We start from the raw sequence: 27,884 nt of genomic DNA, 5'->3' as shown, positions 1-27,884 counted from the left end.
GGCAAAAGTGATAACTAAGTGGCTCGGGGAACAAAACATCGATATTTTGGGTCCATGGCCAGGAGAATCCCCAGACGTTAATCCCATTGAGAACTTGTGGTCAATCCTCAAGATGCGGGTGGACAAACAAAAACCCACAAATTCTGACAAACTCCAAGTCATCAGTCAGGATGTGGCCCAGAAGTTAATTGACAGCATGCCAGGGCGGATTGCAGAGGTCTTGAAAAAGAAGGGTCAACACTGCAGATATTGACTCTTTGCATCAACTTCATGTAATTGTCAATAAAAGCCTTTGACACGTATGAAATGCTTGTAATTATACTTCAGTTTTCCAGAGAAACATCTGACAAAAATATCTAAAGACACTGAAACAGCAAACTTTGTATAAATTAATATTTGTGCCGTTCTCAAAACTTTTGGCCACGACTGTATAAATTGAAGCTAGAAGCCCAAGCGTTAATGTTTATTAGTTTACTCCATTTGAGAGCTCCATTTTTATGGAATGGTCTGCCTACCCATGTGAGAGACGCAGACTCGGTCTCAACCTTTAAGTCTTTACTGAAGACTCATCTCTTCAGTGGGTCATATGATTGAGTGTAGTCTGGCCCAGGAGTGTGAAGGTGAACGGAAAGGCTCTGGAGCAACGAACTGCCCTTGCTGTCTCTGCCTGGCCGGTTCCCCTCTTTCCACTGGGATTCTCTGCCTCTAACCCTATTACAGGGTCTGAGTCACTGGCTTACTGGAGCTCTTTCATGCCGTCCCTAGGAGTGGGTTGAGTCACTGACGTGATCTTCCTGTCTGGGTTGGCGCCCCCCCTTGTGTTGTGCCGTGGCGGAGATCTTTGTGGGCTATACTCGGCCTTGTCTCAGGAAGGTAAGTTGGTGGTTGAAGATATCCCTCTAGTGGTGTGGGGGCTGTGCTTTGGCAAAGTGGGTTGGGTTATATCCTTCCTGTTTGGCCGTGTCCAGGGGTACAGGTTTGGCCCTGTCCGGACGTGCTACCTGTCCCAGACCTGCTGTTTTCAACTCTCTAGAGACAGCAGGAGTGGTAGAGATACTCTTAATGATCCGCTATGAAAAGCCAACTGACATTTACTCCTGAGGTGCTGACTTGCTGCACCCTCGACAACTACTGTGATTATTATTATTTGACCATGCTGGTCATTTATGAACATTTGAACATCTTGGCCATGTTCTGTTATAATCTCCACCCAGCACAGCCAGAAGAGGTGATAAATCAAACTGATTCACCTCATGATTACTATTATCTGATTGCAATGGTCCTATAATTACAATGTGACACAGCAAACAGAACATAGAATGCCTAAATGTCAATTCCATTTTTATAATATATGTATGTACCTTTTGCTTTAGGTCTAAATGATTATTTAAGTGATAATGCCAGAGAAGCCAGTTTTTGGAGGATATATTGGCACGGTAGGCCCGAGAAGAAGTCAAGGTCTAAAGGTTAGTTGGGCTCCCGAGTGCTGCAGTGGTCTAAGACACTGCATCTCAGCTCAGTTGTGTCACTGCAGTACCTGGTTCAAATCCAGGCTGCATCACATCTGGCTGTAATTGGGCGTCCCATAGGCCGTCATTGTAAAAATAATTGGGAACCACACAAACCACCAACCAAGAAATCAAAAAACTAGATAACCCCCCAGTCACATTCTGACCTAAACACCATAGAGAACCGAGGGCTCTCTATTGTGTGTGTGTGTGTGTGTGTGTGTGTGTGTGTGTGTGTGTGTGTGTGTGTGTGTGTGTGTGTGTGTGTGTGTGTGTGTGTGTGTGTGTGTGTGTGTGTGTGTGTGTGTGTGTGTGTGTGTGTGTGTGTGTGTGTGTGTGTGTGTGTGTGTGTGTGTGTGTGTGTGTGTGTGTGTGTGTGATAACGTTACTACTAGTCATTCTTTTGATAAACACTTTATTAAATAATACTCAACACAATGTTGACTAGTGTTAAATTTACTGGTGGGTGGGGGTGGGGGTGTCAACATCTAAGTACATGAATTAAAGAAGTCTTAGTGGACAGTATAATATTTACATGACATTAATATTTTCATTTTGAGTATATTTAAAACAATTATTTTTCTATTTTGAAAACTTGTAAATTTCACCTACTTTTCTCCTTGAGAACTGCCTTAGTTTGAACTATTAGAGAGCAAATGGAGAACTTTCAATGCTAAGACAATGTTGTTCAAATGTCTGAATATTTTCCTGTACAGATCACTGATACAGTCCTTCAATAACCCTCCTACATAGTGAAGAGCAGGTGACCACTGAAGGTGCTGTGATGATATTCACTATCATATATCTTTCTCCCAGCCCAGAGATGCATGTAGACCACATCTCCTACCTCCAGCAGCAGTGACACTCCATTAGAGGAGTTAATAGCACCACTAGATTGGTGAGCATGTGCAATAGCTATATGATGTCCATTCTTATGCAAGGCTGCAGTTGTAGGAACTGAATTATCACCCCCTGCATGGATGTAAAACCTGAAGAGGTAGAGTCTTCTCACTGGTGCTGTGAAGATCCCTGTATCAGAACACAACATTCACATAGAAACAGTCATCAGAGACGAGGGCAGAAGATTATTAATAACTATGTTTTCACACAGACTTATAAATACTGATGATGTGAATATAGTGTACCTGTAGTGGGGTTATAAGCATTGCCAATGTTTGAGTAGATATTGCTGTAGACCAGGGTGGTTCCAGTGTTGAAGGGTCCAGTGTGTCCTTCTTGACCAGGTGCTGCTAGTGAGGCTGAGAAAGCCACCTTCCTGTCTGTGGACAGAGATGAGTCAACACTACTTTTTTTATTTATTCTATTCATCCATTATTCTACCAGGTAAATTGACTGAGAACATGTTTTCATTTGCAGCAACGACCTGGGGAATAGTTACAGGGGAGAGGAGGGGGATGACTGAGCCAATTGTAAACTGGGGATTATTAGGTGACCGTGATGGTTTGAGGGACAGATTGGGAATTTAGCCAGGACACCAGGGTTAACACCCCTACTCTTACAATAGGTGCCATGGGATCTTTAATGACCTCAGAGATTCAGGACACCCATTTAACGTCCCATCTGAAAAACAGCACCCGACACAGGGCAGTGTCCCCGATCATTTTTAGACCAGAAGAAAGAGTGCCTCCTACTGGCCCTCCAACACCACTTCCAGCAGCATCTGGTCTCCCATCCAGGAACCAACCCTGCTTAGCTTCAGAAGCAAGCCAGCAGTGGTAGGCAGGGTGGTATGCTGCTGGCAACCCACTTTATCTAACTGGACACTAGTTGGTGTAGATTAGACATGTTATCAACAATAAGGCCAGTCATTCAGACCATATATATATATATTGTTTATTAATGTCAAAACTAATACTTAATTCTCCTCTCATTACCTTGACTGTTTCTCTTCAGAACTTCAACGTGTCTCTCAGTGATGTTAGAACGAGTCTCCATGGAGTTTAGTTTCACTGCTTGTGCTGAAATCAGATGCATGATCAATAAACAAGTCAGTGAGATTTACTATAAATGACTCATGATGTCATCTTCATTAGTATAAATACACTTTGGGTCTGTACCTAGACTCAGATTAAGACCTTTGTGTTACATCAACAGCTAGGAAAGACAATTCTGATTTACCTTCATTCATTTTGCTCAGATCCTCCACTTTGGATGTCAGCTGGACTTTCAGTTCCTCCACCTGGCTCTCACTGTCTGTCAGTCGGCTCTCACTGTCTCTCACTGTCTCTCACTGTCTGTCAGTCGGCTCTCACTGTCTCTCACTGTCTCTCACTGTCTGTCAGTCGGCTCTCACTGTCTCTCACTGTCTCTCACTGTCTCTCACTGTCTCTCACTGTCTCTCACTGTCTGTCAGTCGGCTCTCACTGTCTGTCAGTCGGCTCTCACTGTCTCTCACTGTCTCTCACTGTCTGTCAGTCGGCTCTCACTGTCTCTCACTGTCTCTCACTGTCTGTCAGTCGGCTCTCACTGTCTGTCAGTCGGCTCTCACTGTCTCTCACTGTCTCTCACTGTCTGTCAGTCGGCTCTCACTGTCTCTCACTGTCTCTCACTGTCTGTCAGTCGACTCTCACTGTCTGTCAGTCGGCTCTCACTGTCTGTCAGTCGGCTCTCACTGTCTGTCAGTCGGCTCTCACTGTCTGTCAGTCGGCTCTCACTGGTTCTCAGTCGGGCCTCCATGGCTTCCAGTTCAGTCTTTGTGTGTCTCAGCTCAACTCTCTGCTCTGCCATCATGGTGCTCATCTCTCTCAGCACAGTGTGGATGTCAGGCTGGCAGGTTTGCTGGCTGTGTGTTAATGCAGCTTCAGCTCTCTGTTTGTCAGTCTGAATGTCCTTCCCTCTGCTCTCTCTGTCCTCATAGTCAACCTGCTGGATCTCATTCACACTGACTCCATCTGTGTCTTTGTGGACCTGGGCTCCAGACAGACAGCAGTGCAGCAACACCAGCAGAGATACAACACTCTTCATTCTCATTCCTGGGTGATGATTTCCTCTTCTTGTGGTTATTTCTGCTGTTATTTTGGAGTCTCAGTTGTCCCCTTTATATCCTGTCCTCTTAAACCATGACCTGGTGATAACTGGGACACGTGTAGATATGAAGCCTAACATCAAGGTGGTAAATCAGACTGATTCACCTCATGATCACTTCTATCTGATTTCTATGGTCCTATAATAACCATGTGACACAGCAAACAGAACATAGCATTCCATTCATTCCAATAAATTATTTACCTTTTTTTGCATTTTGGCTTAAAATATACATTCGTAATATAGTATTCTAATCATTACATATGGAACGATGTGAATTATTTATCATTTTAAAAACCCCATCAACAAAGTAAAACAGAAATATGCTTTCTCAAAAATAAGTCATATGGTGATATACAGTGTCAACAAGCCCCAGCTGAAAGACCTTTGACCTTGTGTGGATGATTGGTGGTTGACAGATTTAGTAGTCAGTCATTCTGCCCTTGTGTGAACTGTAATCACAGTGTGTGTGTGTGTGTGTGTGTGTGTGTGTGTGTGTGTGTGTGTGTGTGTGTGTGTGTGTGTGTGTGTGTGTGTGTGTGTGTGTGTGTGTGTGTGTGTGTGTGTGTGTGTGTGTGTGTGTGTGTGTGTGTGTGTGTGTGTGTGTGTGTGTGTGTGTTAGTCTGAAACTGAATCATAATTCTTTTTTATTTGTTTATCACTTTATTTCACAATGCTCAACACAGTGTTTACTAGTCTTCAATGTACAGCAGAAAATATGTAGGAAAAGGAAAATCTGTTTCTTTACATTGATTAAAGACATCATACTGTACAGTATAATATTTACAAGACATTTCTATTTCCATCCAGAGTCATTTGTTATAAATTTCCTTATTTCAACACTGAGATATGTATGTCTTTCTTATGTTATTTTATTTAAAGTTTTATTAAGTTTTCTTGTTTTTCCAAATCAACAAACATAACACATTTCACATTACATTTACATTACATTTAAGTCATTTAGCAGACGCTCTTATCCAGAGCGACTTACAAATTGGTGCATTCACCTTATGACATCCAGTGGAACAACCACTTTACAATAGTGCATCTAAATATTTTAAGGGGGGGGGGGTGAGAAGGATTACTTTATCCTATCCTAGGTATTCCTTAAAGAGGTGGGGTTTCAGGTGTCTCCGGAAGGTGGTGATTGACTCCGCTGTCCTGGCGTCGTGAGGGAGTTTGTTCCACCATTGGGGAGCCAGAGCAGCGAACAGTTTTGACTGAGCTGAGCGGGAACTGTACTTCCTCAGTGGTAGGGAGGCGAGCAGGCCAGAGGTGGATGAACGCAGTGCCCTTATTTACATTCACAGATGTGTCTGACATAAATAATATAATAGAATATAAACCCAAACAAACAACTAAATGTGCAAAAGCACATCTGTGATCATGTTCCAGCTTCAGCTGAGACAAAGAGCAAATCGTGAGTTTTTACAGCACCTTACACAACATGTACAGTGCTTTCGGAAAGTATTCAGACCCCTTGACTTTTTCCACATTTTGTTACGTTACAGCCTTATTCTAAAATGGATTAAATGTAAACACATCCTCAGCAATCAAAACGTAAAGACACAGGTTCATATCAAACTGTACATCTCGTATTTTGCATGCATATTTTGTATAGATTGCCAAAAATCTGGTAATATCTCTACAACTCCACAATACATGCATATAGGTTCCACTTTCAGAGGTACATCTTTTACAATCAGGAGAAATGTCTGTTTTCATTCTATTGAGTCTCACTGGGTTGTAATAACATGTGTATAAACATTTGTAATTATATTCTATAATTTTTACATTAGTAGAGGAGCAGTATACCTTGTAGCAAACATCCGCCCATAACTCTTCACTGATAGTCAGACAGAGGTCCTTTTCCCAGATTCTTTTCACCGTAGTAAAGGAGGAGCCCACGTTCTCAGAAAGGAGTCTAGAGATAAAGGAGATTTAGTCTTTGATGGATTGTGTTGAAGCAAGAAGTGTCTCAACTTCATTCAGCTGAGCTCTAAACCTCCCCTTGGAAGTGAATGAGGAAATTACGTGTCTAATTTGAAGATATATATATTTTAAGTGATGTTGTCACATTGAATTCACTGCAGAGCTCTTGAAAAGATTTCAGTGTAGTTATGTTGTGATGAAACAGGTCTGAAAAGGTCCTGATCCCCAGAATACACCACAGATTAAAGTTTGCATCCCTCAGGGCTTTTGGCAAGTCTGGGTTGCATACTATAGGAGAGTGGCATCCCTCAGGGCTTTTGGCAAGTTTGGGTGGTATACTATAGGAGAGTGGCATCCCTCAGGGCTTTTGGCAAGTTTGGGTGGTATACTATAGGAGAGTGGCATCCCTCAGGGCTTTTGGCAAGTTTGGGTGGTATACTATAGGAGAGTGGCATCCCTCAGGGCTTTTGGCAAGTCTGGGTTGCATACTATAGGAGAGTGGCATCCCTCAGGGCTTTTGGCAAGTCTGGGTTGTATACTATAGGAGAGTGGCATCCCTCAGGGCTTTTGGCAAGTCTGGGTTGTATACTATAGGTGAGTGGCATCCCTCAGGGCTTTTGGCAAGTCTGGGTTGTATACTATAGGTGAGTGGCATCCCTCAGGGCTTTTGGCTAGTCTGGGTTGTATACTATAGGAGAGTGGCATCCCTCAGGGCTTTTGGCTAGTCTAGGTTGTATACTATAGGTGAGTGGCATCCCTCAGGGCTTTTGGCTAGTCTAGGTTGTATACTATAGGTGAGTGGCATCCCTCAGGGCTTTTGGCTAGTCTGGGTTGTATACTATAGGTGAGTGGCATCCCTCAGGGCTTTTGGATAGTCTGGGTTGTATACTATAGGAGAGTGAGAGCATATCTGGGAGGAAATGCCAAGGTATTTCCTACAGTCCTTCCATTCTAGTGCTGTAAATCACAAAGGTTATGGCTATGTTGCCCACTTCACTAACGTTATTCATGAATATAATTGAGTTTAGGGCAATCCACATGATTGGGGCTCGATCTGAATCCACATTGAGTTTTGTCTGTTTGTGATCCATGTTAGCATGTTGCATATTTGGGTAGACCAGTAGTACAATTGAAGCCAGGGAAAGGCAAGACCACCCTTAGATTCAGGTTTCGATAGAGTGGAGAACTTGATCCTAGGTTTTTAATTGCCCCATATAAATTTGGTGATGCTTTGGTTGGTTCTTTTGAAAAAGTAAACTGGGAGATATCATGGGAGCATCTGGAAAAAATAGTTCAATCTTGGGAGGGAGTTCATACAGATAACATTGATTCTTTGTACAGAGCTGATTCGGAGGGAGATCCAGGTTCAGAGATCACTCTTGATTTGATGGGGGGGGGATTCCTCAGGGTTGGATGTGTAGAGTAGGGGGGGACAGCAGGGGGACAGAGAGCATCCTTGTCTTTTTTAAATGTTTAAATTTTACCTTTATTTAACTAGGCAAGTCAGTTAAGAACAAATTCTTATTTTCAATGACAGCCTAGTAACAGTGGGTTGTGTTCAGGGGCAGAACGACAGATTTGTACCTTGTCAGCTCGGGGATTTGAACTTGCAACCTTCCGGTTACTAGCCCAACGCTCTAACCACTAGGCTACCCTGCCGCCCCGGTGTGGAACACCTTCTCAGCATCCAGTGAAGCCAGCAGGACAGGGGTGAGAAACACTTTCTCAGCCTCCAGTGAAGCCAGCAGGACAGGGGTGAGGAACACCTTCTCAGCCTCCAGTGAAGCCAGCAGGACAGGGGTGAGGAACACCTTCTCAGCCTCCAGTGAAGCCAGCAGGACAGGGGTGAGGAACACCTTCTCAGCCTCCAGTGAAGCCAGCAGAAGAGGGGTGAGGAACACCTTCTCAGCCTCCAGTGAAGCCAGCAGAAGAGGGGTGAGGAACACTTTCTCAGCCTCCAGTGAAGCCAGCAGGACAGGGGTGAGGAACACCTTCTCAGCATCCAGTTAGTAGGTCTAGGTTAGTAGGTCTAGGTTAGTAGGACAAGGGTAGACCTTAGGGTCTATCCCTCTCTCAGCTAAAATGTTAGTAGGACTAGGTTAGACTAAAGAGTCTATCCTTCTCTCAGCTGAAACGTTAGTAGGACTAGGATAGTAAGTCTAGGTTAGTTGGACTAGGTTAGTTGGACTAGGTTAGTAGGACTAGGTTAGTAGGTCTAGGTTAGTAGGTCAAGGTTAGTAGGTCTAGGTTAGTAGGACTAGGTTAGTAGGTCTAGGTTAGTAGGACTAGGTTAGTAGGTCTAGGTTAGTAGGACTAGGTTAGTAGGACTAGGTTAGTAGGACTAGGATAGTAAGTCTAGGTTAGTAGGTCTAGGTTAGTAGGACTAGGTTAGTAGGACTAGGTTACTCAACAAATTGGATGCAGTCTATCACAGTGCCATCCGTTTTGTCACCAAAGCCCCATACACTACCCAACCCTTGGACCTGTACGCTCTCATTGGCTAGCCCTCGCTTCATACCCGTCGTCAAACCCACTGGCTCCAGGACATCTACAAGTCTCTGCTAGGTAAAACCCCGCCTTATTTCAGCGCACTGGTCACCATACACCATAGCAGCACCCACCCACAGCACGCGCTCCAGCAAGTATATTTCATTGGTCACCCCCAAAGCCAATTCCTCCTTCGGCCGCCTTTCCTTCCAGTTCTCTGCTGCCAATGACTGGAACGAACTGAAAAAATCAAGTTGGAGACTTACGTCTCCCTCACTATCTTTAAGCACCGGCTATCAGAGCAGCTCACAGATCACTGCACCCCAGTATCTCTACTTGCACATTCACCCAGTGTTTAATTGATATATTGTAATTACTTCTCCACCATGGCCTATTTATTGCCTTTACCTCCCTTATTCTACCTGATTTGCACTCACTGTGTATATACTTTTTTTCCTACTGTATTATTGACTGTATGTTTTTTTACTCCATGTGTAGCTCTGTTTTTTTTTTTTTTTGTGTCGAACTGCTTTGCTTTAACTTGGCCAGGTCGCAGTTGTAAATGAGAACGTGTTCTCAACTAGCTTACCTGGTTAAATAAAGTTGAAATAAAAAAATTAACTTAAAAAAAAATTCCTCTCCTTTTTTGGCCAGGTTTAATGGAAAAGCGTTATTCCTTCGCCCCCTACTTTCCAGGTCCTCTGTTTTCTTCCAGATGGACAGGATTCACCCCTCTGCCTCATCCAGGCGTCCCGCGTTGATGGTTTTCTTGTTATGGATGTCAGGCAAAGCATTTTCCAGTGTTGTCACTTTGCTCCCTTTTGCACTAAGCTGAGAGTTAATGCCATCTAGTTTGATGTTGTGTTCTGTACGTTGGGATTTCAGCTCATAAAGGATGTCTTCGACAGAGGACGAGGCTGACAGTTGTTGGGCATCGGGAAGGGACGGGTCCTCATGCTGCTGGCTAATAGGCGCTAGTTTTTTCTGCAGCTAGCTGTTACTTCAAGGCCTTTTCCGCGGCTATTGCTAGAGTCCGGGTAAAAATGTCACATGTTGGGAAGTTGCAGCGAGGAGACAAGATCGTAAATGGATTTGACGAAATTGGGGAGAATTATTATTTTTTTATAAATAAATTAACATGTAATGTCGCTTTTTGCTTATTTGACAAAAGCTAATGGGGTTCAACTTGAAGTGGAGGCACGATTAAGAATTGGAAATAACTTGTGCTCTCAGTTCATGCGGCCATCTTGTTCTAGAGTCACGTGATCTTATATATTTGTTTCATCTACTTTTCACATTGACAACTACCTTAGTTTAAACTATTAGAGAGCAAATGGAGAGTTTACAACGCTAAGACAATTACTAAAAAGTATTTTCCAGCACAAATACAGGGCCTTCAGAAAGTTCTCATACCCCTTGACTGTTTGTGTGTCCGTGTGTGTTTGTGTGTGTGTCTGTGTGTTTGTGTGTCCGTGTGTGTTTGTGTGTGTGTCTGCGTGTTTGTGTGTTCGTGTAATGACACTGTCATTCTTTTGATAAACACTTTATTACATAATACTCAACACAATGTTTACTACTCTTCAATTTACAGTAGAAAAGGGAATTAAGAAGTGGGGGATGGGGGGGTGTAAACATCTAAATACATGTTAGTGGACAGTATAATATTTACATGACATTAATATTTTCATTCTGAGTATATTATTGTTATTCTCGGATACAATATTATTTTTGTCTCTTGTAAATTTCAACTACTTTTCTCCTTGAGAACTGCCTTGGTTTGAACTATTAGAGAGTAAATGGAGAACTTTCAACACTAAGACAATATTGTTAAAATGTCTGAATAATTTCCTGTACAGATAACTGATACAGTCCTTCAATAACCCTCCTACATAGTGAAGAGCAGGTGACCACTGAAGGTGCTGTGGCGACTTTCACTATCATACACTTTTCTACTAGCCGAGAGATGCATATTGACCACATCTCCCACCTCCAGCAGCAGTGACACTCCATTGGAGGAGTTAATACCACCAGTATCTTGGTGAGCATGTGCAGTAGCTATCCGATGTCCATTCTTATGCAAGAATGTAGTTGTAGGAACTGAATTATCACCGTGTCCATAGAGGTAAAACCTGAAGAGGTAGAGTCCTCTCACTGGTGCTGTGAAGATCCCTGTATCAGAACACAACATTCACATAGAAACAGTCATCAGAGACGAGGACAAAGGACTATTAATAACTATGTTTTCACACAGACTTATAAATACTGATGATATGAATATAGTGTACCTGTAGTGGGGTTATAAGCATTGCCAATGTTTGAGTAGATATTTCTGTAGTCCAGGGTGGTTCCAGTGTTGAAGGGTCCAGTGTGTCCTTCTTGACCAGGTGCTGCTAGTGAGGCTGAGAAAGCCACCTTCCTGTCTGTGGACAGAGATGAGTCAACACTACTTTTTGAACATTTTTATTCATCCATTATTCTACCAGGTAAATTGACTGAGAACATGTTCTCATTTGCAGCAACGACCTGGGGAATAGTTACAGGGGATGACTGAGACAATTGTAAACTGGGGATTATTAGGTGACCGTGATGGTTTGAGGGCCAGATTGGGAATTTAGCCAGGACACCAGGGTTAACACCCCTACTCTTACAATAGGTGCCATGGGATCTTTAATGACCTCAGAGATTCAGGACACCCGTTTAACGTCCCATCCGAAAAACGGCACCCTACACAGGGCAGTGTCCCCGATCATTTTTAGACCAGAAGAAAAGAGTGCCTCCTACTGGCCCTCCAACACCACTTCCAGCAGCATCTGGTCTCCCATCCAGGGACTGACCAGGACCAACCCTGCTTAGCTTCAGAAGCAAGCCAGCAGTGGTAGGCAGGGTGGTATAATGCTATCACCCCACTTTATCTAACTTTATCTAACCCCACTTTATCTAACTGGACACTAGTTGGTGTAGATTAGACATGTTATCAACAATAAGGTCAGACCATATATATATATTTTAATACTGTCAAAACTAAAACTTAATTAATCTCCCATTACCTTGACTGTTTCTCTTCAGAACTTCAACTTGGCTCTCAGTGATGTCCCCTTTATATCCTGTCCTCTTAAACCATGACCTGGTGATAACTGGGACACGTGTAGATATGAAGTCTAACAACAAGGTTTATAATATAATGACCTTCGGCTTTTGGTCTCATTGGTTATTGCCTCATAATATAGTCTTCTAATCATTAGGTTTGGAATTGAAAAAAGTATTTACAATCAAATATGTTTCATTAACAAAGTAAAACAGAAATGTGCTCTCTCAGCAAAACTCATCATGATATCAAGTATCAACAAGCCACACCTGAAAGACATTTGTCCTGTGTTCATGGATGGTGTCAATGTTTACATGATTTTGGTTGAAGGTATCAGTGCTCACATGTGCACAAATGTGTGTGAGAGAGAGACAGAGACAGAGAGAAGAGAGAGACAGACATCGAGAGAGAAAGACACAGAGACAGACAGAGTGACAATGTGTATGACATGATTAGTTATTTTCCCAGTCTTTTGATACTTTATTACAAAACAGTCTTCACTCATCTTCCAGGTGGAAAAATGAATGACAGGATTGTGGGAAAATCTGCATTTATTCTTCAAATGTTGTAGCTACAGTATAATATTGCCAATAAGTGTATTTCAAGGACTGAACTTGTACTGATATTCATTTGCCTTTCGGTTTAATGTGGTATTACATCAAGAAAATGTATTCTAATCATTAGTTATGTCAGTATACAAATAGCGTCATGAAATTTTCCATCCCAGAAGGTCAAGTATTAATTTGCTGTCTCAGCAAAAAGGAATATCATAAATCAACAAGCCAGAAAGACCTTGGTGTTGTTTTCAATGATGGTGGAAATGGGTGCACGTTTTCCATTGATGGTATCAGTGCTCACGTGTGTGTGTGTGTGTGTGTGTGTGTGTGTGTGTGTGTGTGTGTGTGTGTGTGTGTGTGTGTGTGTGTGTGTGTGTGTGTGTGTGTGTGTGTGTGTGTGTGTGTGTGTGTGTGTGTGTGTGTGTGTTTGTGTGTGTCAGACAAGAGAGGAGAAAACAAGTGACATGAGTTTTACAGGGTCTCAATGGAGGCCTTTATTCCAATTAGACAAAGAAGTCATGAACAGCAGTTAGTTTGTAAAATAATTACATTCAGAATGTGTCATTTACAACTCAGGTAAACGTCCACAACCCCAGGTCATATAGTAAGTAGTTCTTGGGTTGCAAAATGACAGTAACTTTCCCCAAATTCTCCAGGTTTTCCAGAAATCCTGTTTGGAATGTTCCCTGGATCAGGAGTGATATATGCAGAATATCCAGGGAATCCTCCCAACAGTGATTTGGGGGAAATCTGGGAATTTTAGGAAAGTTAGTTGAATTTTTCAACCCTAAATGATGATTATTATTATTTTTTTACACAATCAGTCTACGTTATGGAACAAATCTTAATACGTTAGTGATTGTTTCCCCAAGTTTCTAACGTTCACCGTCGAGACATAATTACTATCAAACATCTGTACAACATATCCCCACACACACACACACACACACACACACACACACACACACACACACACACACACACACACACACACACACACACACACACACACACACACACACACACACACACACACACACACACACACACACACACACACACACACACACACACACACACACACACACACACACAGAGGTGCATCCAAAATGTTACCCTGTTCATTCCCTTTATAGTGCACTACCTTTGATCAGAGCTCTGGTTAAAAGTAGTGTACTACAAAGGGAATAGGGTGCCATTTGACACAACACACTACAGCTGTACATATTATTAATGGTTGCCTTATTCACCATCAGTCAGAGGACCAGTTCTGTATTTTCAAGTTGAAATCTGACTGATTGGAGAAGATTTCTTCTGAAAACCAGAGAAGTACGATGGCTGAAGTAAAACCATGAGTTGGTCCCAAAATGGCTCCCTATTCCCTACATAGTGCACTACCTTTGGCCAGAAGTAGTGCACTTCATAGTGAGTAGTGAGCCACGTCAGACACAGCCAGTGTGTAGAACGGACTGCTTCACTGAGGAGAGAGAGTCTGTACTTTAGAGGAGAGGGATCATTTATGATGGTCATAGTAATCCTGTGAATGGACAGTCAGGATTGGATGTTGGCTTTTGCAGAATGTCCCACAAAGCAGCCATGGAGAGAGGAGCAGGAGAGGGAAGCATCTTCCATGTTGGCTGCTAAGAGTCTCAACTTGGGTTTATTGGTTGTGTATAATAAGTCCCTTGTTTTACAGGTTTGGTTGGCGGGAGATGGATTCTGAGGCGTTAGAGGGAGGTGAGTTGGACCGGTCTCTCCTGGGTTGGGTTTAGAGCTCTGCATAGTCATGGTGGTGATAGTGTTCAGAGAGGAGGCCTGGGTTGGAGTCATTACAGCACAACGTTACGAAGTATTTGACAAGGTAAAACGAAAACAAGTGTTTCTTATTGGACAAGTTCACAAAGTCCCTCTCCGTTTCATCCCGTTAGCTTTCGTGTGGTTCCAAGTGAACATCACCTCCAGTCTCTACCAGTGTAGGGTGAAGTTGCACCTAGACGCCGATCTTGGGTCAGTTTAGCATTTCCTCCACTAATGGTTAAGGTTATGATTGGGTGGGAAGGGAAACTGATCCTAGATCTGTACCCAGGGGAAAGGTCACCCCTTTGCTGTCTACCTAAAGATGCCCTCGTACTCCAGCAGGATGAGCTCTACTATCTGGTTCTGATAGACCATGTGGACCGCCATGTTCCACGTCTCTGTCTCGGGTCTGAGGAGGGTGGGGCCGAACACTATGGCCACGCTCTGGGTCGTCATACGGTTCTCCTCGCTGTGGTCAATCACCCTGCAGACAGAGAGAGGGGCAGTAAAGCTAACAGCTATATCATTATAAATGTAGCACCATATAGCTAAAACTCAATCACGCTGAGGACAGAGAGAGGAGCATTATAGCTAACAGCTGTATCATTATATATGGACAGAGGAGCATTATAGCTAACAGCTGTATCATTATATATGGACAGAGAGAGGAGCATTATAGCTAACAGCTGTATCATTATATATGGACAGAGGAGCATTATAGCTAACAGCTGTATCATTATATATGGACAGAGAGAGGAGCATTATAGCTAACAGCTATATCATTATAGATGGACAGAGAGAGGAGCATTATAGCTAACAGCTGTATCATTATATATGGACAGAGAGAGGAGCATTATAGCTAACAGCTGTATCATTATATATGGACAGAGAGAGGAGCATTATAGCTAACAGCTATATCATTATAGATGGACAGAGAGAGGAGCATTATAGCTAACAGCTGTATCATTATATATGGACAGAGAGAGGAGCATTATAGCTAACAGCTGTATCATTATATATGGACAGAGAGAGGAGCATTATAGCTAACAGCTATATCATTATATATGGACAGAGAGAGGAGCATTATAGCTAACAGCTGTATCATTATATATGGATAGAGAGAGGAGCATTATAGCTAACAGCTATATCATTATATATAAACAGAGAGAGGAGCATTATAGCTAACAGCTGTATCATTATATATGGACAGAGAGAGGAGCATTATAGCTAACAGCTGTATCATTATATATGGACAGAGAGAGGAGCATTATAGCTAACAGCTGTATCATTATATATGAACAGAGAGAGGAGCATTATAGCTAACAGCTGTATCATTATATATGGACAGAGAGAGGAGCATTATAGCTAACAGCTATATCATTATATATGGACAGAGAGAGGAGCATTATAGCTAACAGCTATATCATTATAGATGTAGCACCATATAGCTAAAACTCAATCACGCTGAGGACAGAGAGAGGAGCATTATAGCTAACAGCTATATCATTATATATGTAGCACCATATAGCTAACAGCTATATCATTATATATGTAGCACCATATAGCTAACAGCTATATCATTATATATGTAGCACCATATAGCTAAAAGCTATATCATTATATATGTAGCACCATATAGCTAACAGCTATATCATTATATATGTAGCACCATATAGCTAACAGCTATATCATTATATATGTAGCACCATATAGCTAACAGCTATATCATTATATATGTAGCACCATATAGCTAACAGCTATATCATTATATATGTAGCACCATATAGCTAACAGCTATATCATTATATATGTAGCACCATATAGCTAACAGCTATATCATTATATATGTAGCACCATATAGCTAACAGCTAACATATAGCTAACAGCTATATCATTATATATGTAGCACCATATAGCTAACAGCTATATCATTATATATGTAGCACCATATAGCTAACAGCTATATCATTATATATGTAGCACCATATAGCTAACCATATAGCTAACAGCTATATCATTATATATATATATATTATATATGTAGCACCATATAGCTAACAGCTATATCATTATATATGTAGCACCATATAGCTAACAGCTATATCATTATATATGTAGCACCATATAGCTAACAGCTATATCATTATATATGTAGCACCATATAGCTAAAACTCAATCACTCAGCGGAGAGAGAACAAGTTTGTATTTATTCATTTTTAAAACTTTATTTAACCAGGCAAGACAGTTAAGAACAAATTCTTATTTTCAATGATGGCCTAGGAACAGTGGGTTAACTGCCTGTTCAGGGGCAGAACGACAGATTGGTACCTTGTCAGCTCAGGGATTTGAACTTGCAACCTTCCGGTTACTAACCACCAGGCTACCCAGCCGCCTCAGGCATTTAACCAGGCAGGTCAATTAAGAACAACTTCATATTTACATTGAGAGCATCAAGAGGCTCTGGCATTGAACTTTACATAAATATATTTGGAAAACCTGGGAATTTGGGGAAAGTTAAAAGGATTTTGCAACCCAGTGTCTGAAAATGAATGAGGCTAAACACAATGAGATTGTATTGTCATTTAGTTAACTGTGCAGGTTGACTAACCTCCTGAGGTGTTTGAAGAGGACCTGCATAGTGTCCTGATTGGGTTTTGGTAACTGTTTGACCCGCTCCTTGATGGACTGGACACGCTGCTTGTTGTCTGGGATCTCTGTTGAGCAGACAGGATACTGTAGCAAAACGCTTTGCAACCGATAAAGAAAAAAAGCTTCTCTCATTGGACAACTTCAGCTTGTCCCTTCCTGTTTAGCAGGAAGAACAACAACACACTGGGCGATTCCCATTTCCTAATCTTTAATGTGATGTAGCGCCCCCCAGTGGATACATTTAACATTTACTACATTCAGTAGTACAGAAGTAGAAACATAGATGGACGCTAAATACAACATGAAGTAAAGAATTCAACTATTAAAATGGAGTAGCCAGGATGTGTATTTATTGTTGTTACTGTCCTCATAATTAAACCAATGGGATTATTATGTACTGACTGATGGAGTTGACAAAGTCATGGAATAATCCATATGTGAAGAGGGGTTCAGGCAGCTCTCTGAAGAACATCTTCAACGCTCCTGTAATCACATGGATGTCCTCCCACTTCCCTTCCTCCAGGTTCACCTTCTCATCTACACACACACACACACACACACACACACACACACACACACACACACACACACACACACACACACACACACACACACACACACACACACACACACACACACACACACACACACACACACACACACACACACACACACACAGGGTTATTCAGTGTACTTCAGGTCCATGCACACTCAGGCTGTCAGTATACAGAAAGAGGGGACAGTAGCAGTGGTACCATGTGGTACCATGATCTAAGTTTATTTGTGATGTAAGCCAAATTAAGCACCTTACAGTGAAATGCTTTCTTACAAGCTCTAACCAACAGTGCAATTTTTAAGTAAAAAATACGTATTAGGAAAACAATAGATAGAACAAGGAAATACATATATTTTTGTAAACAATAAAAAGACAGTGAAAATAACAGTAGCAAGGCAATAATGGGGGAGGGGGGGGCACACAATGTAAATAGTCCAGGTAGCCATTTCATTACCTGTTCAGGAGTCTAATGGCTCATGGCCACAGACCTGAGTGCTATGGGTCTGTAGTCATTTAGGCAGGTTATCTTAGTGTTCTTGGGCACAGGGACTATTGTGGTCTGCTTGAAACATGGTGGTATTACAGACTCAATCAGGGACATGTTGAAAATGTCAGTGAAGACACCTCGTAGTTGGTCAGCAAATGCCCAGATCACACGTCCTGGTAATCCGTCTAGCCCAGTGGCCTTGTGAACGTTGACCTGTATAAAAGTCTTACTCACGTCGGCTACGGAGAATGTGATCACACAGTCGCCCGGAACAGCTGATGCTCTCATGCATGCCTCAGTGTTGCTTTCCTCAAAGCGAGCATAAACGTGATTTAGCACGTCTGGTAGGCTTGTGTCACTGGGCAGCTTGAGGCTGTGCTTCCTTTGTAGTCTGTAATAGTTTGCAGGCTCTGCCATATAAGACGAGCATTGGAGCCGGTGTAGTAAGATTCAATCTTAGTCCTGTATTGGCGTTTTACTTGTTTGATGGTTCGTCGGAGGGCAAAGCAGGATTTCTTATAAGTTTCCGGGTTAGAGTCCCAAACCTTGAAAGTGGCACCTCTACCCTTTAGCTCAGTGCAGATGTTGCCTGTAATCCATGGATTCTGGTTGGGGTATGTACCTACAGTCACTGTGGGGACGACGTCCTCGATGCACTTATTGATAAAGCCAGTGACTGATGTGGTGTACTCCTCAATGCTATCGGAAGAATCCCGGAACATGTTCCAGTCTGTGATAGCAAAACAGTCCTGTAGTTTAGCATCTGCTTCATCTGACCACTTTTTTATAGACCGAGTCACTGGTGCTTCCTGCTTTAATTATTGCTTATAAGCAGGAATCAGGAGGATAGAATTATGGTCAGACTTGCTAAATGGAGGGCGGGGGAAAGATTTGTACACATCTCTGTGTGTGGAGTAAAGGTGATCTAGAATTGTTTTCCCTCTGGTTGAGCATTTAACATGCTGATAGAAATTCAGTAAAACTGATTTAAGTTTCCCTGCATTAAAGTCCCTGGCCACTAGGAGCGCTACCTCTGGCTGAGCGGTTTCCTATTTGCTTATTTCCTTATACAGCTGACTGAGTGCGGTCTTAGTGCCAGCATCCGGCTGTGGTGGTAAATAAACAGCCTAAAAAAATACAGATGAAAACTGTCTTGGCAAATAGTGTGGTCTATAGCTTATCATGAAATACTCTACTTCAGGCGGGCAAAATCTATATTACAGTTTTTAATGTCCCTTTGGTAGGATACTTGTGATCGTACCTCGTCTAATTTATTGTCCAATGATAGTACGTTGGCAAGTAATACTGATGGTAAAGGCAGATTTCCCACTCGCCGTCGGTGGATCCTTACGAGGCACCCCGCCCTGTGTCCTCTGTACCTGGGTCTCTTTCTCTTGACAATGACGGGGATGTCGGCCTTGTCGGGTGTCTGAAGTACATCCTGTGAGTTCTGCTTGTTGAGGAAAAAATCTTTGTCTAATCCGAGGTGACCGATCACTGTCCTGATATCAAGAAGCTATTTTTTGGCGTAAGACACGATGGCAGAAACATTATGTACAAAATAAGAAATAACTTGACAAAAACACATAATAACACAATTGGTTAGGCGCCCGTAAAACTGCTGCCATTTCTTCTGACCATTTTCTATTGACAGTGACGAGAGAGTGAATAGAGAGGACAGTAGTATCAGTAGTACCTACCATGATTGACAGTGAAGAGAGAACACAGTAGCACCTACCATGATTGACAGCGAAGAGAGAACACAGTAGCACCTACCATGATTGACAGTGAAGAGAGAACACAGTAGCACCTACCATGATTGACAGCGAAGAGAGAACACAGTAGCACCTACCATGATTGACAGCGAAGAGAGAACACAGTAGCACCTACCATGATTGACAGCGAAGAGAGAACACAGTAGCACCTACCATGATTGACAGTGAAGAGAGAACACAGTAGCACCTACCATGATTGACAGTGAAGAGAGAACACAGTAGCACCTACCATGATTGACAGTGAAGAGAGAACACAGTAGCACCTACCATGATTGACAGCGAAGAGAGAACACAGTAGCACCTACCATGATTGACAGCGAAGCGTAGTTTCTGGATGACAGCCAGGTTCCCACTCACTCTGTACAGCCCATCCACATTCAGAGCTTCAGACAGAGGAACACAGAAGAGCACCATCACACAACCATTCACAGTTTTATAAAGGAGATCGACGTTCTGATACCCTTACATATTTAGTTACTGTGTTTCATAGGACATGTGATCCAAGATGGTGTCCTCGTCTTGTTCCATGTCTTTTCATATATTTTTTCTTAGCATATATTTTTCATTTTTCAACTTCAACATACTCTCCTGCAATCTGCCTCACCAAATGCGGTATGGATCTGCTATTTCTTTACTTCTGAACCAGTACCCCAACAGAAGCTAACCAGTTAACTAGCTAGTAGTCATCAGCTACCATTAGCCCGGACAACTCTCTCCAGTCTGCACAGCGCGACTCAAACCAGAGCAAATCTGACATATTTTCCCCCATATCTCCGGATTCCTACCTCATGCTCTGAACCTCTTCACCTGGATTATCGCAGCTAGCTAGCTGCTATCCGAGTGGCCACTCTCTGTCCCGAAGCAAGAACCAATTAGCCTGGAGCTATCCTTGCTAGGCCCATCTTCCGGCTAGCCGAAGAGGTCCATCAGCCACTATTTTGCCAATCAGCCTAGACCCCCGCCGACCCATCACGACTGGACTACCGACGTAATTCGCCCGGGGGGTTTATCAACGGGCTCCTCCGTCACGACGTCCCCTGAATGCCCATCTGCTAGCGAGGCCCGCTAGCTGTATAGAGCATATCGGACTGTTAGCTTAAGAGGCCCATCGACTAATTCTTTGGCCATTACACCTATTTTGCCAATTGGCTTGGACCCTTTTACCACACGGAGCCCTGCTGATCCACGACGACTGGTCTGCAGACGTAACAGCACGAGGGGGCTACAAGAGACTTTCTTCCTTCGAGACGTCCCTCTAAGGCCCTTCTGCTAGCCCCGACCCGCTAGCTGTCTGAATCACCATGGCCCGAGCCACTCACTGGACCCCTATGATCACTCAGCTACACATGCCTCTCCCTAATATCAATATGCCTTGTCAATTGCTGTCTTGGTTAGTAATTATCGCCTTATTTCACTAGAGCCTCCATACGCCTCAGTTAACTCTTTAGTTCCACCTCCCACACATGCGGTGACCTCACCTGGTTTAAATTATGTTTATAGGGACATTATCTCTCCCAGTTCTTATAGCCTTTAGCTGTATCCTTATCCTACTTTTCGTCTGTTAGTCTGGTGATGTAGAGGTGAATCCAGGCCCTGCAGTGCCATTCCCCAGGCGCTCTCATTTCTTGACTTCTGTAACCGTAAAAGCCTTGGTTTCATGCATGTTAACATTAGAAGCCTCCTCCCTAAATTTGTTTAATTCACTGCCTTAGCACACTCTGCCAACCTGTGTCTGAATCCTGGCTTAGGAAGACCACCAAAAACCCTGAAATTTCCATCCCCAACTATAACATTTTCCGACAAGATAGAGCTGCCAAAGGGGGCGGAGTTGCAATCTACTGCAGAGATTGCTAACAGAGTTCTGTCTTAATATCCAGGTCTGTGCCCAAACAATATGAGCTCCTACTTTCAAAAATCTACCTTTCCAGAAACAAGTCTCTCACCGTTGCCGCTTGCTATAGACCACCTTCTGCCCCCAGCTGTGCCCTGGACACCATATGTGAATTGATTGCCCCCCATCTTTCTTCAGAGCTCGTGCTGTTAGGTAACCTAAACTGGGACATGCTTAATACCCCGGCCATCCTATAATCTAAACTTGATGCCCTCAATCTCACTCAAATTATCAATGAACCTACCAGGTACAACCCCAAATCAGTAAACACAGGCACCCTCATAGATATTATCCTAACCAACCTGCCCTCCAAATACACCTCTGCTGTCTTCAACCAGAATCTCAGTGATCACTGCCTGCGTCCGTAATGTGTCTGGGGTCAAACGACCACCGCTCATCACTGTCAAACGGCCATGCTTTCCACCTGGCTACCCCGCTATAAAATCTGGTTTCCCGAGCTGGTCGTCGGTGCATCTCAGCCACGCTCAAGGTCCTAAACAATTTCATAACTGCCATCAATATGAGACAATACTGTGCAGCCGTATTCATCGACCTGGCCAAGGCTTTCGACTCTGTCAATCACCACATTCTTATCGGCAGACTCAACAGCCTTGGTTTCTCTAATGTTTGCCTTGCCTGGTTCACCAACTACTTCTCAGACAGATTTGTAGACAGAGTTCAGTGTGTCAAAACGGAGGGCCTGTTGTCTGGACTTCTGGCAGTCTCAATGGGGGTGCCACAGGATTCAATTCTCGGGCCGACTCTTTTCTCTGTATACATCAATGATGTCGCTAATGCTGCTGGTGATTCTCTCATCCACCTGTACGCAGACGACCCCATTCTGTATACATCTGGCCCTTCTATGGACACTGTGCAAAAATCACTGAAGCTGGAGACTCATATCTCCCTCACTAGCTTTAAGCACCAGCTGTCAGAGCAGCTCACGGATCACTGCACCTGTACATAGCCCATCTGTAAATAGCCCATCCAACTACCTCATCCCCATACTGTTATCTATTTAATTTATTTTTGCTCCTTTGCACCCCAGTATCTCTACTTGTACACTCATCTTCTGCACATCTATCACTCCAGTGTTTAATTGCTATATTGTAATTCTTTCGCCACTACTGCCTGTTTATTGCATTTACATGTACATTTAAGTCATTTAGCAGACGCTCTTATCCAGAGCGACTTACACCTACATTATCCTACCTCATTTGCATACACTGTATATAGTCTTTTTCTACTATATTATTGACTGTATGTTTGTTTATTCCATGTGTAACTCTGTGTTGTTGTTTGTGTTGCACTGCTTTGCTTTATCTTGGCCAGGTCGCAGTTGTAAATGGGAACTTGTTCTCAACTGGCCTAATTGGTTAAATGAAGGTGGGGAAAACAGGGTGATGGATACAGAGGGACACAGAAAGGATTTAAGGGCACCGACAGACGGCCGAGCCGGGGCTCCAATCCCTGTTGCCAGACAACTGAGTCAGACATTCAAATCACCACACCACTGTTACAATGAGAGACAACTGAGTCAGACACATTCAGACAGGAGAAGCACACCTACCGTTGTCTTCCACGTGGTCGATGCACATCGTGACGAAGCTTGGCACGGCCGTGTTCTCTCTCTGACAGAGGTCACTCAGACTGCAGCCAAACACCTGGTCTAAGACACACAGGCATCAACAGGGTTATTATTACAGAGGTCCAAAGTACTCCGCTACTAGAAAACAACAGGCCCTTCTCTGCTGGCCGTCTGGTAACTGTCCAGGTTTCCCAGAAATCCAGGTTGGAAGCTTCTAGATGTTCTGTTTATTTCCTCTTCCATCCTGGATTTCTGAAGAACCTGGGGATTCTGGGGAAGTTAACACAGTTCCCAACCCTACTGCTCTTTGTAATACCTTTGATGTAGCCCTTGTCTCTGACTGTCTGCAGAGTGGGTCTACGTGTCAGGAACTTCTTCAGCTTGATTCTGGTCTTCTTGTTGTCCGACGCGTCCATACTGGTGGAACTCTTCATGGCTACAGACCAATGACAACGGGAGATGACTTAACACCCTGACACACATAGGGACAGTTTCCTGAACACAATTCAAGCTTAGTCCTGGACTAAAAATCTATTTTCTAGAGGTTCTCCATTGAGTGATCTTTTAGTCCTGGACTGCTGACCTATAATGATGAACAGAAACATCCTTAGTAGACAAAGAGAAGTGGTCTCAGACAGACATGATGCTCTGACCTCGGCTCTTCTTGGAGTCTCTGTGCTCTTTCTCCTTGTCTTGTTTCTCTGCTCCAGGAGACTCTGGCATGTCCTCCTCTATGGCCTCATCTGACTCCCAGGCCTACAGAAAGGCAGGTAACACACACAGACAGACAGATGCACAAAGGGGACAGTCAAGAACACACAGGAACAGGTAGGCTACCTTTGGACTGGCCCAATGACTAAACATGACAACTCTGCCACTTAGTGGATAGATGTGGAACTGCGGTACAAATCAGACAAGTGTGTGTGTGTGTGTGTGTGTGTGTGTGTGTGTGTGTGTGTGTGTGTGTGTGTGTGTGTGTGTGTGTGTGTGTGTGTGTGTGTGTGTGTGTGTGTGTGTGTGTGTGTGCGTGTGTGTGTGTGTGTCCAGACTCACATGTGTGCTGATGGTGTCCATCAGTGCCCTGTACCAGTCATTGATGACACCCTCGTTCTCTGACTGGATCAGCAGCTCTGTACTCTGATGGGTTTTCACCTGCAAACAGAACAAGAAGTTTTCTTTTTTTATTGAATATTTAAAACATACAATCTACTTGCAGTATAGCCGCTCAACAACTACATCACATTAGTCATCTAACAGAGTCCCACCCAGAGCGAAACACAGAAGCAACCAGGGTCAACACCCAGCTCAAGGGCACGTTGACAGATCTCCCAGAAGTTCAAAAACGGAGACCCGAACGAGCAATCCATCAGCCACCGGCCCAAGCTCCCAACTGCCAGGCCACCAGCACTCCATGATCCTCTAACAGATCTCCAAGAGCTGCCCCTCAACCATGCAAGACCCCCCACACAGTTCCGAAAGAGCTGCTCCTCAACCATCAGAGACCCTCCACCACAGTTCCCAAAGAGCTGCCCCTCAACCATCCAATACCCCCCTCCCCCACAGTTCCCAAAGAGCTGCCCCTCAACCATCCAATACCCCCCTCCCCCACAGTTCCCAAAGAGCTGCCCCTCAACCATCCAAGACCCCCTCCCCCCACAGTTCCCAAAGAGCTGCCCCTCAACCATCCAATACCCCCTCCCCCACAGTTCCCAAAGAGCTGCCCCTCAACCATCCAAGATCCACCCCACAGTTCCCAAAGAGCTGCCCCTCAACCATCCAAGACCCCCTCCCCCACAGTTCGCAAAGAGCTGCCCCTCAACCATCCGAGACCCCCACAGTTCGCAAAGAGCTGCCTCTCAACCATCTGAGACCCCCCACAGTTCGCAAAGAGCTGCCCCTCAACCATCCAAGATCCACCCCACAGTTCCCAAAGAGCTGCCCCTCAACCATTAGAGACCCCCCACAGTTCGTAAAGAGCTGCCCCTCAACCATCTGAGACCCCCCACAGTTCGTAAAGAGCTGCCCCTCAACCATCTGAGACCCCCCACAGTTCGTAAAGAGCTGCTCCTCAACCATCTGAGACCCCCCACAGTTCGTAAAGAGCTGCCTCTCAACCATCTGAGACCCCCCACAGTTCGTAAAGAGCTGCCTCTCAACCATCTGAGACCCCCCCACAGTTCGTAAAGAGCTGCCTCTCAACCATCTGAGACCCCCCCACAGTTCGTAAAGAGCTGCCTCTCAACCATCCGAGACCCCCCCACAGTTCGTAAAGAGCTGCCCCTCAACCATCTGAGACCCCCCCACAGTTCGTAAAGAGCTGCCCCTCAACCATCTGAGACCCCCACAGTTCGTAAAGAGCTGCCCCTCAACCATCTGAGACCCCCCACAGTTCGTAAAGAGCTGCCTCTCAACCATCTGAGACCCCCCACAGTTCGTAAAGAGCTGCCTCTCAACCATCCGAGACCCCCCCACAGTTCGTAAAGAGCTGCCTCTCAACCATCCAAGACCCCCCCACAGTTCGTAAAGAGCTGCCCCTCAACCATCCGAGACCCCCACAGTTCGTAAAGAGCTGCCTCTCAACCATCTGAGACCCCCCACAGTTCGTAAAGAGCTGCCTCTCAACCATCCGAGACCCCCACAGTTCGTAAAGAGCTGCCTCTCAACCATCTGAGACCCCCCACAGTTCGTAAAGAGCTGCCCCTCAACCATCTGAGACCCCCTCCCACAGTTCGTAAAGAGCTGCCCCTCAACCATCTGAGACCCCCCACAGTTCGTAAAGAGCTGCCCCTCAACCATCTGAGACCCCCCACAGTTCGTAAAGAGCTGCCCCTCAACCATCTGAGACCCCCACAGTTCGTAAAGAGCTGCCCCTCAACCATCTGAGACCCCCCCAATGCACCAACAAAATGAACAAAGTTCGTAAAGAGCAAAAGAAAACCTCTACAACCATCTAAATGACCCCCACAGTTCGCCAACTGAATATGTTGAGCTGCCTGTCATGGCCATTTACTGAGATTTACTAGGGATTTGAAAGAGCTAAGACAATTTCAGGAGACCTCAAAGGCTAAACCATTAACACCAAGATAATGGAATGCTGCCTCAATCAACCATCTGAGATGTTGGCCCCGAGCACCAGGACACACTAACGTTACCAAGTGAGCCATTGTTCAGATGTTACCCTCCGGAGTCACACAGTCCACTGCTATTACCCGACCCCCACAGTTCGTAAAGAGCTGCCTCTCAACCATCTGAGACCCCCCGTTTCGTGTCAAGAAAGCTGCCAAATTCTCAATGTTGTGTGTGCATCACGAGACCCCACTACTACAGTTCCCTGTCAAAGCTGCCAAAAAGGTCTCAAACCATCTGAGACCCCCCAACACCGTGTTGGTACAGTTAGTTAAAGAGCTGCCCCTCAACCATCTGAGACCTCCCCCACAGTTCGTAAAGATCAATGCCCCTCAAAACCATCTGAGACCCCCCTTACAGTTTAGGAATCTTTGTAGAGCTGCCCCTCAACCATCTGAGACCCCCTACAGTTGCCCAAAGTTAACGTTATAAGCAGCCAGCTAGCTTCATCTGGCTAGTGAGGCCATCTGGGTTTTGTGACCCCACAATAGTTTAGGCACAATAGTGGAATTTGCTTTGCCTTCAAAATCAACCATCTGAGACCCCATGCCACAGTAATGTTAAACAAGGTTGGAATGTGAAGCTGCCTGGGGTCAACCATCTGAGACCCCCACACAGTTTACGTAAATATTAGCATTGTAGCTCTAATCTCAATCCATCTGAAATGACCTCCTCAGTCAGTCTATGGTGTGTATTGACATTCAGTGCCTCTCAGTTTTACCATCTGAGATCAATGAAACGGGTGCACCAACAAAATGAACAAAGAGAAAAAGAGTTAAGACAAAATCCAAAACTATCGAATACAACAAAGCAAAAGACTAAATGACAACAAGGACAACAAAAATCACATCAGCAAGGCCAACTGAATATGTTGAGTGCATGTATGGCACTATTTACTAGGGATTTACTAGGGATTTGAAAGAGTAAGACAATTTCAGGGAGACAACTCAAAGGCTAAATCCATTAACACCAAGATAATGGAATGCATTGTCCTTGACAATCAACCGTTCTCTGTCGTGGGTGATGTTGGCTTTGACAACTGGTCGACATTATGCACCAGGACAAAAACAAGAATATGGACATGGAACAAAGGCTACAAAAGGCAGAGGAATGAGCCATTGTTCAGATGTTACCCAGTTTTATTTTGGCAGAAGAGTCACACAATCAGCCCGGCCATTTACGGAGCGTTTCACAAAAACTGCATGATTAAAGTTTGTGACGAAGTTTGCCCAGAAAAAAGGCCTCCCAAATGGAGTCTGAGCAGAAACACCATTGCCGTTGCTAAGAGTAGACCAGTTTGGGTGTCCATCAATCTAAAAGAGCAGCTTTGAAAAGGTCGATTTCATTGCATATTCCTTGGCTGTGGAACGCCGTTTGGGTGCCCAGTTGTCAATTTTCATC

At 44.0% G+C, this 27,884-nt stretch overlaps 1 protein-coding gene across 8 annotated transcripts in view; it reads right to left on the bottom strand.

Annotated features, from left to right (window-relative positions):
- Positions 1–13,079: 13,079 nt before the first annotated feature.
- LOC124009304 (rho GTPase-activating protein 12-like) overlaps positions 13,080–27,884 on the bottom strand; it is a 137,247-nt gene continuing 122,442 nt past the window's right edge. For all 8 annotated transcript variants that reach the window (XM_046320961.1, XM_046320962.1, XM_046320966.1 and 5 more), the window contains 8 exons: positions 24,411–24,509; positions 24,011–24,113; positions 23,674–23,793; positions 23,340–23,438; positions 20,184–20,261; positions 17,463–17,597; positions 17,020–17,125; positions 13,080–14,895 (listed from right to left, as the gene is read on the bottom strand). In XM_046320961.1, the coding sequence (XP_046176917.1) occupies positions 14,724–14,895; positions 17,020–17,125; positions 17,463–17,597; positions 20,184–20,261; positions 23,340–23,438; positions 23,674–23,793; positions 24,011–24,113; positions 24,411–24,509 (912 nt within the window). In that variant the 3' untranslated portion in view covers positions 13,080–14,723. The remainder of the gene's footprint in view (positions 14,896–17,019; positions 17,126–17,462; positions 17,598–20,183; positions 20,262–23,339; positions 23,439–23,673; positions 23,794–24,010; positions 24,114–24,410; positions 24,510–27,884) is intronic.

This window comes from Oncorhynchus gorbuscha, linkage group LG22 (assembly GCF_021184085.1).
Source record: "Oncorhynchus gorbuscha isolate QuinsamMale2020 ecotype Even-year linkage group LG22, OgorEven_v1.0, whole genome shotgun sequence".
NCBI classification, from domain to species: domain Eukaryota; kingdom Metazoa; phylum Chordata; class Actinopteri; order Salmoniformes; family Salmonidae; genus Oncorhynchus; species Oncorhynchus gorbuscha.
This window is presented reverse-complemented; position numbering and strand designations above follow the sequence as displayed.